This window comes from Ambystoma mexicanum, chromosome 6p, assembly GCF_040938575.1.
Source record: "Ambystoma mexicanum isolate Mex_15411 chromosome 6p, UKY_AmexF1_1, whole genome shotgun sequence".
Taxonomy (NCBI): Eukaryota; Metazoa; Chordata; class Amphibia; order Caudata; family Ambystomatidae; genus Ambystoma; species Ambystoma mexicanum.
Genome location: NC_090935.1, coordinates 1,497,473,462 through 1,497,489,745, shown reverse-complemented (window position 1 = coordinate 1,497,489,745; position 16,284 = coordinate 1,497,473,462). Strand labels below are relative to the sequence as shown.

Sequence of the window (16,284 nt, the reverse complement as noted above, 5' to 3'; positions counted from 1 at the left end):
GCTGTTGACTGAGTGAGTTACAGGCACTTTCAGTTAAGCCACCCTTCACTGTTTTTCATAAGGACAGGGTTGTCCTTAGAGTTCGCCCTTCTTTTTTTTTCCGAAGGTGGTTTCGGAATTTCATTTGGGCCTGAAGGTTGTTCTTCCGGCGTTCTATCCTCCTCCACATCCTGATAAGGAAGAGGAGAGGCTCCATAGGCTCGATCCTCGGAGAGCGTTGAGCTTTTATATTTCGCGCATGTCCCGGGTCAGAGTGGACGATCAACTTTTCATTGGTTATGCTGGAAAGCGTTTGGGACAAGCTGTGACGAAACAGACTTTGTCTAGTTGGATTATTTTAGCTATCTCCGAGTGTTACCGCTTGGCGGGTAAGGACCCTCCGGCTGGCTTGCGGGCCCATTCTACCAGAGGAGTGGCTGCGTCTACTGCTCTGCAGAGGGGAGTTCCTATTCATCACATCTGTGATGCAGGCTTTAGTACATACTTTTGTACGTCACTATTCCCTCGATTCCATCAGAGGGCAAGATCTGGCATTTGGCAAGGCAGTTCTCTATTCCACAATTTGATTGGGCATGCTAAATTTGTATTCTAAATTCTTTCCCACCTCCTTGCTTGGTACTGCTTTGGGAGTCTGTCATAGATATGGAATACGTCGGAGGACCCAATTCCCTCGAAGAACAAGTTACTTTCTTACCTGGTAACGTTCTTTCAATGGGATGGTCCAACGACGTATTCCATATCACTCCCTCCCTGCCTTCTCCGCTGCAGAATTTCTTTTGCGATTGCAGCTTGCGTTCCGCAAGGCCTTGTGTGTCTGACTGGCAGAAAACTGGTGGCACACATTCTGGGGAAAAACTATAACTGAGGCTATGGGCGTCGTGCGTCCTACTTATCACATCTGGTGACGTCGGCCGTCGGAGGAGGTCCTCGGAGACGGCGCATCGACGCAGGACGCAGACGCCAAAGATTTTCCGAAGCAGCACAGCTGTGGACATTACCTGTCATAGATATGGAATACGTCGTCGGACCATCCCATCGAAAGAACGTTAGCAGGTAAGAAAGTAACTTGTTCTTTTGTATTGAAGTGTATTGGTATATAATTTGTCTTCTACTAGTGAAATGTTTTCTAAATGATTGTGTAATAAATTAGTGTTTTACCAAGAAACCTTGAGTATAAGTGTCTATTTGAACCACTGTGATTGAAAGTCCTCTGTGTAACTACTTGTACTGCTCACATTCACTCTTGAGATGAGCTTGGCTGCTCATCTCGCTACCAAAAAATGTGTGGTACAGACTTATACCAAAGGTTGGTTTGGCTAACGCCTGTAGTCCTAATTGTGTGTAGTGGTCCCAGAGGGTACTGCATGCAATTCTGCCTAACAGGCGTGAGAAGGAAAAACAGTGTGGGGATTGAGTGTCTGTAGGGCACCTGTCATTACGTTACATTGGAGACCTACGTTAGGGACGGTCTAGATTTTTCCCAGAGATAGATAGTTCAAAAGGATGCTTGCCCTTAGGCCGTTAACCGGGCAGAATCTTAATAGTGGTTTCCAATCTCTAGAGACCATCTTGGAGTTAAGGAAAGCCTTCCCTTCAGAGGGGAACAGCCAACGCTAGATGAGTGAGAGATACGCTTTGCAAGCTACTTTTCTATTCTGCCTTGAACTGTATTCGAGAGTTGGTGTGTTTTTGAATCGATCTGTGATATGGGAAAAGAGGACCATTCAGCATGAGAAATCCACAACTGCATTTAAAGATAACCGACTACGATGAGCAATGTATTGAGTCACAACGTACAATTTGGCAGTCAATACATGCGTTTACAAGGCACACTTGATTTGGAAGCATAGCAAGTATTGCATGTGGTACAGGAAGGTAAATTAATTTCCCATTCATCCCACACAGCTTCCACTTTGGGCAACCAAAGAGCCTAAAACTGGAGAGAATTTATCACAATCAATAAGCCAGATAATCTTAAGGGATGCTGGCCCTCTGCGCTGTCTTTATAGGTGTCCTGATAATCTGCACACACAAGTCTATGTTAGGTCTATTAGAAATATTTGGAATACGACCACTGGATGGTAAGTTTATGCAACATTCATTTATACAAAAGAGTAAATTCCTAGGGGATGCTGTGACATTACCACGCTCTGATGTGCATTTCTTATGTATTGGTGGTAAGAGGTCTTTGGGAAGCTTTGTATTTGGGTCTGACGTTTTAGGATCGAACTTTTTAAAAAAAAAAAAAAAAGTTTTAATGATTTTTTTTCCTTCAGTCCATTTATTCTTAAAATACTTAGCTTACTGTGCACACACTTAGGCAATTAGACTTTGACACATCCTATCTTTTATAAGGTATTTGTCCTTTCTAACAAATTTGGGGGTTTATGTTCATCAGACATTTTGAGGTTGGGTTGCCTTTATTATTTGCACAGGAATGTCCTAACATCTGTAACCGATTGAAGGCTGGATATTAAAGCAAGGAGCCAATTTAGCAACTACACAATGATTTGCTCAGCACTCCAGTGATTGGGCTTAAAGCTACCATCAATGACTCTCTTCCAAGTGATTTAGTTTGATTAATTTCTCTACAGGTGTGGTGGAATATTTGAGCAGTGGGGTTGTTGCTGATAACCACAAAGACTTCAAGGAACTTCGATACAACGACTGTTTAATGAACTTTCACAACAATGGAAAGAATTGTCCTGTGTCAGATGGCAGAATCTCTCATGGTTTCCAACTAAGGAGTGCTTATGAAAACAGTTTAATGCCTTACACCAATTACACCTTTGATTTTAAAGTAAGTAATAGTCTGCTGTTCAATGTAAGGATTAGTTGCTTACTCCGGTTTGCTTTCAAGTTCATGTTGGCAACATAGTGAAATCTGTTATAACATTGACTGTTCTATCCGTCATGCGTCTGATCCTGTGCTAAGGACGTGTTTGTAGTTCCTGAACAGTATAGCTGTATATTATATACTTAGTTATAGGCCATGCTGCATAACACAATGCTGCATAAATTCATAAAATAGCTTTAAAATGTGTTTACTATATCATTTTGAAACCAGCACACGCAGCATCAAAGAATACCAGGGAATAGCATTCCTCTTTGAATCTTTATTCAGAATTGAGAAATCGGAGTAGGTTAAAATGCAAAATATGGATATGGTAATTTTCCCCCATCTTGCCCAGCAGGAAATTGCGGCGCTGGGGGGGTCAAATTGTATTCATTAATTTCTTCATGGTAATGAGTTAATGATAACAAGGGGGCATTGTCATGGCATCTTTGGTCATTTTCAAGTGTATATAAAATATTCTAAAATATGGTCTGATGAAACTAAAAATGCATAACTATTATCTACATTAAAAAGAAACCAGAGAAATTAATTTAAATGTTCTAAGAAGGGTACATAGTGCTGTTGATGAGAGGCGACCATTATGCCTCTTCTATTCACACATCAAATGTTAAGACAAATGAAACACTGCGAGGACTAACTTTCAAAAACCTGGGAGAAAGTAGCCCTTCATTAAACATGTGACCACAATATCCGGTTAGATCTCAGTCCATAAATTGAAGCGATAGCTCCACCCCATCATCCTCCTTTGCTGCTCAAGCAGCAGATACGCATCGCTTTGCTTTCTGACTGTGTGCTAGAGCGTTTGTCGCAATGCTGCTCCAGGCTGTGAGAGTAGTGTTTGGCAGTATACTTCCACTGCATCTCCACACACAGGCCATTCCCATTCTCTTCATGGATTTGAACTCTAAGTGGGAATAGTGTTTTGGTGCAGTAATCTAGAGGGTTCAGACCACTTAAAGTGCGCTTTCAACCCACTTCCGTTGCAGTGTTCAGTTCTAGAGAAAAGGCGCACCTGGCAGAAGTCGCCCAGGTTTTAAGACTACGCATGGCTGAGTAAAACCAGAGTCTGTGTGCCAGAGCTTATGTGCAAGTAAGCTCTTGCTCTGTCCAGCTAAGAGATTACACTGTACTGCTCCAATCAAGGAGCGTTTGAGCCGGTACCTGAAAACCCTATTGAAAAAAGTGAGATTCTCTGATAACCAAAGTACTCACTGACCTGGGCCCTCTTAGCTTCTGAAAACAAAGGCAGAATACACTGGACATTAATGCGGAGCAAGATTGGTGTTTGCATGAGAGCAAGCAAGACGCAGTGGAAGCTGAAAGCTTTAAAAAGGGTTCTGGGCTCCTCACTTAACTAGACCATTTGCTTTGCACTGTTGGAATGTGAGTCCCTGTACATCAAAGGCTTCAGATTATGAAGGCACACTTGGCAAAGAAGCAGTGTACCCCCATGACACTCAAGCAGGCAAGTACTGCCATAGTGCAATCCTGGGGGATTGTGGGGGTGGTATTTCAGCCCAAAAGAAAGCAAAACGGCACTCTTCCAGAACCTTCAAACACTGTAGTTTTATGGAGATATGGGATGAAGGACAACTTTGCTATGCTCAAGAATCAGCCGGAGAGGGTGCGATGATGGAGCACAAAGCATCTGTATACTAGCTGCCTAAGTCTGACACCAACAATGAGGACATGCTTGAGCCAGAGGGTCTCATTCGAATAAATCTGCAGAAAGGACCCCTTCAGCTATGTTGACAGATTACCTTTGGATGCAGTCGAAAGCCTCTGGATAATGAGTTTAGGTACATGCATAATGTGGATTGTCCATGGTATCACATTGCAAGGAATGTTACTTCCAACCTGGACATTGAGGCAAAGATGTGGCCATTCCTGCGGGCCCTGAGAGAAATCGATGGGGTGCTCAAGTCCTGCCAAGATCATTTAGACCCGTCTGGTCCGCTAACAAAATTACTGGTTCTCACAGAGGGCAAGAGGAGCTGGCAAACAACCCCCAATTGTATCTGGTGGGTCAGTAAAGCACAGCTCTGCTGGTCAGCAGTGCCACAGCTTTGTTTGCCCTCATTGGGATTCCCCATCAGGGGATCCCTGGGTGAAAGACTGTCAGGGTTATTGACAAGAATTCTTAACACCACCTCCACCCGGATAGGTCAAGGATTCCAGTTCGCTCCATTTGTCTCAGGCACATTGAGACAATATGGCAGCAGGACTAAGAGGCGATTGCTTCCAAGGGAATAATCATTCCAAATATTCATACCAGGAGATTCATGACCAATCTATTTCTGGTTCACAAAAAGGAGCCAGAGTTAGATTTGTTACTAACCAGAACAGTAATCTGAGCTCCTTCAAGTGTATCTCCATATCAAGATGGAAATTGTCTACATGCTCGGGGACCTTCTCATGACTGGAGACTGCCTGGCATACCTGGATCTATAAGACAGCTTAATAAAAGATTCACCATCCTCCTTGACATTTTCTTCAGGTCCAGTTGGAAGTTAAGTTTTGGCTGTTTATTATCCTGTCATTTGGACGTACTGCAGCACCCTGGTGCTTCACGAAAGTGATAAACCAGTATTGGAGGCCGTGAGAGAGCAGTGGAAAAGAATTCTGTACAACATGATCTTAATGCGATATAAATATGGAGCTTTTTCACTTGTTGCAGAAAGAGGTTTTCTCTCTGGGAGCTCACGAGGGTGATGGCTCTTTTCACCTCATGCATCCAAGGTATTTTTCCCAGACTGCTTGTTAAAATAGATTTCTAGACTCTTGCTTGGACAGACTTTTGGAGGCACCCTAATTAAAGGCAACTGGGAAACCGGAGAGGTTGGCCAAAGCCCAATCGAGATGGCAATGGAGAGCAGCCAAGCCTATTCTCAGTGTGAGTGGGGTCAGTGGTCCACGATGAGTCCGCACAGTGAAGCGCACAATTCAATTTAGACAGGAAAGTATAAAAATATAGTATTCATTCTAGGCATTAAACGCACACACACAAAATGAAACAAGCAGGTTATATCATATAAGTAAAGTCACAATGCTTCACGCATGAATGGATCTGATGCAGGTGAAGTACTTGTTTTGGTGATTGTTCAACAGAAGAGATGCAACACAGTTACTAGATAAGTACTACGCATTTTCATCTTTCATGTTTTACTCCTCAGGTGCGACTACCAAAAAACAGTGGAATGGAAGGATACAAAGAAACTGGTTATGAATGGAGAACGGGGGGAGATGAATGCTTTTCATATACATACCCTCACCCCTTGACTCAGATTTTTCCCTGAGGACTGGATGGGTCGACTGGTTTGTTTTCCCACTGTTTGTGGAGGAAGGTGAGTTCCAGACAATGGCAGGCATCCTTCCAGTCTGGGTTATAGAAGACCAGAGCAGGATCCCTTGACATTGGGAAGCTGAAATTCTGTAGGAAGGTGACTTATATCACAAGCTGGCGATCATCAAAGTTCTGGCTGCAAATGCAGAACAGAGAATATAGAGCTGGTCAGTTTGCCGTGTAGGTACAGGGACACTTTCAAAGGCTCAGGAAGGTTGGATCCTTGAACACGTTGAGACTGGTTTGACCCACCAGCAAAGTTGTTGAAGCACGGCACAGGTCCTTCGCAGATCAGGTAGTTCAAGAGTGCTATACTGGTCCAGACGCATGAAGGGATGCTTGACGGCTTTGGATCATCAATTGGCTGTTATTCTGCGAAGGGTTCTTTGCTCCAATGCTGGTCTGAATAAATGGCTCCAGGAGTCCTTCATTTTCAAAAATCCAGCCTGGAAGCAACTGGAAGCCCAAAAATGGTAAGTATCTGCACCATTCAATCAGCCAGTAATTGTCCAATCGGGGAACCTATTGATTTCACTCACGCCCAACACTCAGTCTCTCTGGCTCCAGGAATGTGGACAGACACTCACTTTCACACTCACACACACACTTTCTCACACACACACACACTTTCTCACACACACACTTTCTCACACACTTTCTCACACACACACACTTTCTCACACACACACACTTTCTCACACACTTACACTGCGGTAGCCAAATTTAGTAGCCATACATGGGGAAACGCAAATATGCATGCGTTGTAAGATGCAGCGTGCAAGGTAAAAAAAAGTTACAAAAGTGTAAATGTCGAGAATCAGTTTCCCAGTACTGATGAGCAAAAGGGGGCAGGCTTTGCTTCCCTGTAAAAAGTCGGGATGGGTTCAAAAACGAAAGCAAAAAGTTTGGAGCTCCATAGAACTATTGAGGGGGAGTTGCCAAAAGAAACAGCTTTGCAAGCACTGCTCCATTACCATACTGTTCAGAGATGGAAGGCTTTGCATTTGCATTTCCACAGAAGGGTTGTGAATTCTCAGAAGATCTGTCGCAGGAAGCCAGAGTAGAATTGTGCTGGTGGCTCGATCATTTCAAGACATGGAACTGGTTAGCCATATTCGGATCCTCGCCCGACTTGGTATTTAGATGCAAGCAGTTCTGGCTAGGGCAGCTCACTGTGAGGCAATCTCCACCGGAGGGAAATGGTTGCAGGAAGAGCTGCCCATGCACATCAGTTGTGCACGGATGTAGGCTCTTTTTCAATTAAATCGCTTGTCAAAGCCATTATAGACTGCTGTATCCCGGCTGAAGATGGACAACACATCAACTGTCAGTTACACAAATCACCTAGTAGGGACCGAGTTGAGGCCTTTAGCAGATCTAACAAATACTTGTGCCATTATTGCCTGGACGGGCACATTTCACTGGCAGCAGAGTAAATTCCTAGTCCGTCTACAAATATAGGAGATTGGAACTCCCAGTATCTCAGATTTCAGTGACTGGAGACTGGATCAGAATCTATTGATTGCCCGAGTCAACTCTGGGGCCCGTTGCAGCTCGTTCTCTTCACCTCGTGACTGAACACATCTCCCCCTTTTCTTCAGTTGGGAACCTGATGCCTTCACTGAGGCTTCAAACTGGTTAGTTCAGGATTGGGGATTGTGTGACGGGATACGCTGTTCCACCCTCTTTCACGATGTATGCAGAGACTCTTATCGAAATTTTGCAGGGATCGTTTGCAGAAATTGTTCCAATAATTCCTATGTAGACAAACTAAAGCTTAGTTTGTTGTACTGGAACTTTTTGTCTTTTCTGTTCAGACTACCCTAGCCAGATTTGTTGAAGGCTGCATTGGATGGATTTCCCCCTCTGGCGCATGTGAACACTAAAGTCTGCTTGACTTGTCTGTAGTAGCATGTGTATGGATTGACAGTTGAATCACTTTTGAATTCTTGTTTCGGAAGTCTTGAATTTTTTGACTTCTACCTTCCTCCCACAGATTTATCTGATATTCAATTTCCAGCACTAGCTGTATGCAAACTTTGTTGACCCCTTGGGGCGCAGCACAGCTCTTCATTTGCTCCAGTGCTGTTACGAAACCCACAGAGGACATGACGTTTGTGCCAGTATATATTTATATACCCATTTTATATTTTTTCTGCGTAGCTAGTACACTTTTAGTGCGCCACCTATATCCCGTCTCAGGCTTCACCCTGCCCTCTGACTGCAGGAGGCAAATGGCTTTTTCAGAACCCCAGAGTGTTTTTCTTGCCTTGGGGAGAACTGCAACACCCAGGGAGCATGCCACTACACTGTTTACATAGTTTTACAATGGTGGAAAGTGTACACCTTCCAAGTCCCTGGGTTTGAGCCAAGGAGAGTGGTATTCAAACAACCAGACATTCTCTATCTAGCCAAGAAGGCGGAATAATGTAGGAGGAAGTCCTGATATTCCAGCAACACTTAAAGAGATCACTCTTCTTTGTCCTCCATGAAACGGTCCTCACTCATGCTAGGATACCACTGAGGAATCGCCACCTAAGCCTATGGTACTGTTACCCACAAAATCCTAGTCTCCTGTAAGGAACTCATGGTGGCAACAGTAAAGACAAACACAAGTGATTACAGTTCAATTAAACTATATATGTAGGTTGGAAAAAGGCTGAACCTAAGATGGGAGCAAGCTACAACAATCAAATAATAAGGCAGTCCTAGTGGAGTCTTGTCAAATAAAAGGGCCTATTCTAAAAAAAAATAACTATTGCCAATCCTTAAAACTAAACACAAAAATAGTGTGGGATGGTGTTCACAAGAAAGAAAGAAGTGTTCACAAATGATAAGTCAGGATGTTGTAGCTGGGTGTCTCCCTTCCCCACGTTTTGAGCACTGGACAAGGTGGGACTCCTGAACACAGCACACTCTAGAGCTTTCCCAGCACGAGACAGTTCTGTTTTCAGCTATCAGGACCTTCGGTGGTTCTCTTGTTTTCTACAAAGTCTCTTGCATCCGAGGATCTAATGTGTTTAAAAATAACAAATAAGTTCCAGTTCAATGTATGTTGGATGTTGACTTTTCCCCCCTGGGCCCCCCTCTTCCGGGCTCAAATCTACAAAAAGTTCCTCTCGATAGCATGACTTTCGGGCTTAGATCTATTGCTTCCAAGGGCCTGGTATGTTCAAAATTATAAACAAAAATGCCTTTGATTATAGTTGAGTGAGGATTCTTGACACATGCGTCCCCCTCTTCCGGGCACAGAACCCTCTCGAATATCAGCCTCCCTCAGTTGGGTTCACTCTGGCTTGTATCCAAAAGATTTGTTGCATTCACGTGTCGGCGGCATAATGGCTTTTCACCCTCTGGATCCCCCTCTTCCGGGTTCAGACCCTCCTCCCGGTTTGCCTCCTATTTGGTTCACTATGGCTTTTGACGATGGGTGATGGCTTTTCAGTCCTGGATCCTCCTCTTCCAGGCTGAGACCCTGTTAGGACAGTTTTTCTGAAGTAAGTACAACTAAGGGCTTAGTAAAACCATTCAATTGAGGCAAACAGTACAAGACTGCTCTTTTAGTAGAAGGTTGTACCACCTGAGTTCAGAGTAGCGTAGACTGAGCAGCCAGGCTTAATTTAGGAGGGAGAGAGGGCTGTAGAATCAGTACAAATGAAACTAATACAAATGGTCCAAAGAAACTCTATGTATTGTAAAAAATAAATTGTTTATTTAAATACAAGTAGGCCCAGATAAATCTAGGGGTAAATAAGTACTATCTCACATTATATGTAATCACAATTATAAAAACACACAAAAGCCATGAAATCAGCACTTTTCGCTTGATGTACGCCACTCACCATCTGTGATTGCTGAATGCATCTCCTGGTAAACTCCAAAATGTATTTATAACCTGTACCCTAATGTTTTAATGTACAACATGTAAATGCATTACCCACCAGTACCTCCCCTGTAACTAAGCTCTCCGCAAGTAACAGCGCCTCAATGCCCAAGGGCTGTTTGTGCGCTATACAAATGTAAAAAATAAATATGCTTGAAGGTACACAGACCCAAGCATAAACCTTATTTGGAACACCTAACAGTAGTTCTGGGGAAGTCAAACCTTTTCATATGCATTCAGTATAGGTTATACCTATTCTTGGGGATTAAAAACCAATGGTTACTTCCACAATTACATTCATTAATTCCATGGCAGTAGACCCTACCAGTTCCATGATTCTCGGTAACAAATCCATAATCAGTCAATTGGACAGCATACATTTTGTGAATAGTGGAATACTTATCCTAGGTACAGTAAAAACCTAGAACTACTTTTGTGTTACAGTAATACTAGGTGAGTAAAACCTAAGATGTGATATTCAATTACAGGCGCTTTTCAGTTCAGTGAAACACAGATTGAAATGAGCAGTAACTCTAACTTATTTTTTGGATGGAACACAGCTAACTCAAAGTAAGTAAAACCCATATACTTTTTCAAGGAGCTATCAGCGACTTGGGGCAGGTATACACCCAAGACCCTTTTTGTGTCTGTCTAAAACAGCACAAGGAAAGCAAAACCCAGTGTTACACTTTACTGAATGACTCAGTTATTCTAGTTAGTTAAGACCTAATGCAGACTTATTCTGGACATGCTAACAGCAAGTCAAGGGAAGCAAGACCTAGTTGGGGGACACTCATACAATTATCCTAACGGGAATAATATTGTGGCACCAACACATTACGTTTGGGAAGAGGCATAATCAAATCTCAGGTGAGTAATGTACCCAAAACGGTTTCTAAGGAAAGAAAGATGTTAAACCTACTTTTAAGAATAGGGCATTGCACATCCAAGGTAAGTAAGAACTTTTAGTTACCAACCAACTCTTTTACAAGTAAGTAACTTTTAAACACGCATTCTCTTTTCTAGTCAAAAGGCCCAATCCCATAAGTATTTCCCTTATTCTTGGAGCATGAGTGTTTTCAGTAAAAGAGGGGGGTCACTAGGGTCTAGTGGCCAACAGGCAGTGTTGGGATAGGTTCTTAAGTAGCAAAAGTCAGAGTTCCTCAGGAAAACTGGGCAAACAGGAGGGTGTTTAACTTGAGTCCAGGGGCTTCACAGAAGACACCCTAGCAGGATTCCAGTAGTGATACTGGGTTTGCTGGACAAGTGGCTTCCCAATCACAGACAAAACACCCTACAACTACACAGGAATCACAAGAGACTTAAGTTATGTACATACCAAAGTCAACACATTACCTCAGCACTGAAGAAGGTTTTGCAGCAGGAAGAATTCAAGATCTACAGCCAAAAACCCGGTCGGTGGATTCCTTGTTGCGGTGACTGACAACAGGACCTTGGAAGGGACTTTGCAGCAGGTATCAGCGAAGAAGGCTCTAGGCAAGGTTTTCCTCACAGCTGAATGTGGTTCTGTGGGTTTGGCACCTTTTACAGGAGCACAGAAGAAGACAGAATATTGCAGTCGGATTCTCATCGTTACTAAGGGTTCAGCACTTTGTTGGGGGTACTTTTCAGACTCGATTCGTGTCTCTGGAGATGCACCAGGATGCCCACAAAGTTTCAGCGAGATTCAGAATTTCAGACCGCGCACCGCACAATGGCTCGTGGTCCCGGGGTTTTGCAGCCCCCAAAGGTTGTAGCAAAGTGTGGGATGGCTTAAAATGCAGGTCTCAAGTCTGGTGTCTCACCAGGCTATGGGTCAGGGTTGTCGTTTGCGAAGTCCCCTGGTCGATTGGAAGCAAGGGCTACCGCAGGCTCTCGTTACATAGCAGGCTCTCCGGTAGCTCCTCTTCAGTTTCTGTTCCAATGGTCGACTTGTTTTCAGCTTCCAGGTTCGGAGTACTTAACAGGAACTATAGCACAACCTCTGCATGCTCTCCCTGCATTTAACAAGGGGTGGTCTGGTTGTCCAATCAGGAAAGTCGGCCCCCCCCCCCACTGGGATATGTCCCCATTCAGGCAAGGAGGAAGACAAAAGCTGTGTAGTTTTGGACTCCTCCCTCGCTTCCTGCCTTCAAAGATAGACTGGCGCTTGGGTGGGGAGTTCAGGGGACTCCCGCCGAAGATTATAAAAAAAAAAATCACACAAAGGAATTTCTCACCCTTTATGTCAGGGGAAGGAACACTTAAGGACAAGAAACACTAACATTATGAAAAAAGACTGGGGCCATTTTGGTAAAATGGTCACCCTTAGGTGCCTTTACTGCAGCTGTGAACACAGCCCGCGGTGAAGGTGCACCAAATTCATAAGGTATCACTGCCACCAACCATTAAAGGTAAGCTTGTCCCTGTAACAGAATTGAAGGGGATACATGGTATTTCCACAGCACTCCACATAAGGTGGGGTGTGCTGGTTTCACCAAAGAAATGTGAAAGGGATCCAAAGATCCTTTCTACCCTTGGGAACTGTAGTTCTCTCAAGGTTAGTCAGAGAAAGTTAAAATGGGAGCCCCTAGGTCAACCCAGCAACAACAGGCACTGTGGGCGTGGAAAAAGGTTCCCACTCGGAGGTATAAGGAAAAATAATCCACCAGTAAAGCAAAACAGTTCTGGGGTTGACACAGGTCAGGAAGACTTATAATTTCTATCCAAATCTTACCTAACAGACCCTTTTTTCGAATGTTTGCCTCCCTCCGTCGTGTTCACTATGGCTTTTCACGAAACATTTTCGCCTGTTATAATCAGAAGTCTTAATGTATTTTTACACAACGCACTGTAGACATCCTTCTGTCGGGTTCACCCTTGCCAACCACACAGTTCCTTCTCTTTTCTCACTAAGAAGGATTCATCGCCCTTAACTTTGCAATGATTTGTTGGTGAAAGACTTTTGACTGTACAGAGGATTTTGCTAGACCCCTGTATGACCACTTAGACCTTTCCCTGTGGCTCTCCCAAGGCCTTCTGATATTGGTAGTTTCAAAAAATGCGGGATCAACCAGAGTGTCTCAGAACATCCACGTGGAGCGGGACCCCTCTGCCGCTGGTTTTACCCTTATTTTTTATAGTGAATTTTTTAATACTTTTTTTAACAAACAAAAACACAACAATCACACCCGACATGTTTGGTTTCAAGCCTCTTCAGCGTACATTTACATGTATTTATTGCTGTCTTCCTCCCGCCCACCGCCCCCCCATTCCCACTCTAGCCTCCACCTCTGTTCATAAGCTTGCCCTAATTCTGGGGTTGGTACCCTTCTTCGCTCTCGGACATGTCCTATACACCAGAATTGGCTTGGGGGGAGCTCGACAATGTGACTACCAGTTGTCTCCATGCTATCAGGGGTCCCACTTTCCCATCCTCCCCTCTGCTGGCTGTTTCGTACTCTACTACTGTCTCGGCTTCCACCCATTTCAGGAGGTCGTTCCACCATACTTCTACTCTGGGTCTGTGGGCTGCTTTCCAGCTCATGGCTATTCTCCTTTTGGCCAGGATGTAGACCAGGACCTTGAGTTTGGATACATGTTTTAAGTTGAGTGGTCTGGTAAACCCCCTATAATGCATGCCCATATAGATGTCACATCTAGCATGATAACCTTTTCTAATAGTCGAAGCTTAACTTCCTCCCAGAATTTTCCCACCTTGGCACGCCCAGAACATATGGATCATCCCAGCATCCACCTCCCCACACTTAGGACATTTTTGTTCTTCTTTACCTCCAAATCTAGCAACTTTTTGGGGGCTCATGTATGCCCTATGAGTGACATACAGCTGTATCTGCTGCAGCCTAGCATTCCTAGACACCTTTTTGTGGCATCTCTGTGCTCATTCCCACTGCCAGTCTAGCATAGGTTTACCCCCTCCTCCCAATCGCGTCTCAGTTGGAGCAGCTCCTTACCCACTCTTGACATTACCAGTTCATAAATCTGGGATGTTTCATGCCCTCCCTCTGAGATCATACATCGTTTCTATGACATTGTCAGGTTGTTCTAACGTTATTTCGGACCATGTTTCTTTCACTCTAGTATGTGATATATTGCCCCTCATGTATCCCTGTCTCGTCTACTATAGTTTGGAAGTCCAGTGCCTTCCCTTCTTGCCATATATCTCCCAGGGTCGCTAAGCCTACCGGCTCCCAGTGTTTTTGGATCACTTTCTGCAGTTGTTCATCCACCCCGCATAGCGCCATGAGTGGCGCCTGCAGGGATCTTTGGGTCGGGTTCCCCATGACTCGGCCCATTTTGTGCCATGTCTTCCACCCCAGTAATCTCGAACAGCCCTGCATCTATAGTTTGGGTAGCCGTATAATTTCTTTTAGGAAGTAGGGGTCACATTCGCCCTTCAGCAATCTAGATTTTGCTGTCTCATCTGCCAACAGCCACCTGGCGACATTGTAGCTGCCTTGCCAGGTGATATATCTCAAGGTTCGGCAGGTTTATGCCCCCTCTGTCGTATGTGTTCTGTAGCTTCCATAGGGCCACTCTGTTTCTAGAATTGGTCCATAAAAAACCTCTGCATAAACTCTCGAGCTTGCTGAAAAACCGTCTGGGCAGCATGTGTAGGATGTTTATGAAAAAGTGTAGTAGCCTGTGTAGGGCCACCATCTTCAGCAGAGCCGCCCTTCCACCATGGCCAGGTGAAGCTTGATTCCTTCCACTGCTCTCTCCGTGTTATATTTATGCTCATCTTCAATCGTGTGGTATGTTTATCCCCAGGTATCTGAATGTCATGGTCTCCCAGGCTATCTGCAAAATAGGCAAGTTCTCCTGTGGGACTCCCCTATACCTCCCCAGGGGGAACATGCATGACTTTTGGGGGTTCCCGGCTATGCACGATAGGGTCATGTAGCGCTCCATCACCTCCAAGATGTATTGTACGTTTTCCTCTGGGTAGCGCAGGTACAGTAGCATGTCGTCCACATACAATGATATAAAGTGCAGTTCCCCTCCACCCCCCTTAGTGTAGACCCCTATTTCTTCATACTGCTGCTTAGGCTGATCACTAATGGTTCTAACACAAGGATGTACAACATCGGAGACCATGGGCATCCCTGTCTCGTGCCTCTGCTCAGTTGTCATTTGTCTGAAATGATCGCTCCTGTTTTTACCCTACCTGTCGGGGAGCTGTACACCATTTTCACCCATCACAGGTATCTTGGACCCATCCCGTATTCTTAATCAGCCATGGCCACCTTACTGAGTCAAAGGCCTTTACCGCATACAGCGAGACTATTGCTATTTCGCTTGGGTCTCCCTTCACCTGATCTATAATGTGGTAGAGCCTCTTGTGATTATCAGATATGCTTCTGCCTGGGACATATCCGGTTTGATCGGGGTGTATACGTTTATTACCCTCTTCAGTCTGTTCGCCAGTACGGCAGTAAGAATTTTACTATCCTGGTTTAGCATGGATAGGGGTCTGTACGACCCACAGTCTGTAGTTGCTTGTCAAATTTGAGAAGCGGCATTGTAATCGCCTCCCTCAGGGATTCGGGCAGTCTCCCTTTCTCGAAGGTTTCGTTTAGCATTGCCAGTAGCGGGTAGCGGGGGAGCACTTCTTGCCTATACGTTATATAGAATTCACTGGGGAGTCCGTCTGTCCTAGGGGCTTTACTCGTGGTCCGGTGTATTGCCACTTTCTAGGGGATTGGGTCCTCCGACGTATTCCATATCTGACAGGTAATCGCGACAGCTGTGCTGTTTTGGAAAATTTCCTGCGTCGATACGCTGTCCTCGAGGGCCTCCGTCGAGCCGACGTCACCGGATGTTATAAGTAGGACGCACGACGCCTGTAGCTTCATTTCCGTTTTTTCCGCGAACATGTTCACTTCGGCGATCTCAGCGCGCCTCAGTTCTTCTGAGTTGTTCTATCGGTTCTTTGAACCAGTTTGTTTGTGAAGATTTCCATGATGTCTTCGTCTTCTAACCCGCGTCCGGGTTTCAAGAAGTGTCGGGACTGCGGTTCCAAGATGTTGCTGATGGACCCGTAAGACACCTGCCTCTGGTGCCTCGGTGAGACAATTGCCAGTGACAATTGCCAGTCGTTAACTTCAAAGGCCTTGCGGGAGCATAAGAAGAAGCTTTCTGTCGGTAAGGTGTCCAAGCCCCGGATGTCAAAATCCACTGGGCTTTCGACTGACGATTCGA

At 44.7% G+C, this 16,284-nt stretch overlaps 1 protein-coding gene across 1 annotated transcript in view; it reads left to right on the top strand.

Moving 5' to 3' along the window:
* CNOT6L (CCR4-NOT transcription complex subunit 6 like) overlaps window positions 1-16,284 on the top strand; it is a 601,922-nt gene that overhangs the window by 522,270 nt on the left and 63,368 nt on the right. The window contains exon 11 of the mRNA XM_069626338.1: window positions 2,595-2,800. Within this exon, the coding sequence (XP_069482439.1) occupies window positions 2,595-2,800 (206 nt within the window). The remainder of the gene's footprint in view (window positions 1-2,594; window positions 2,801-16,284) is intronic.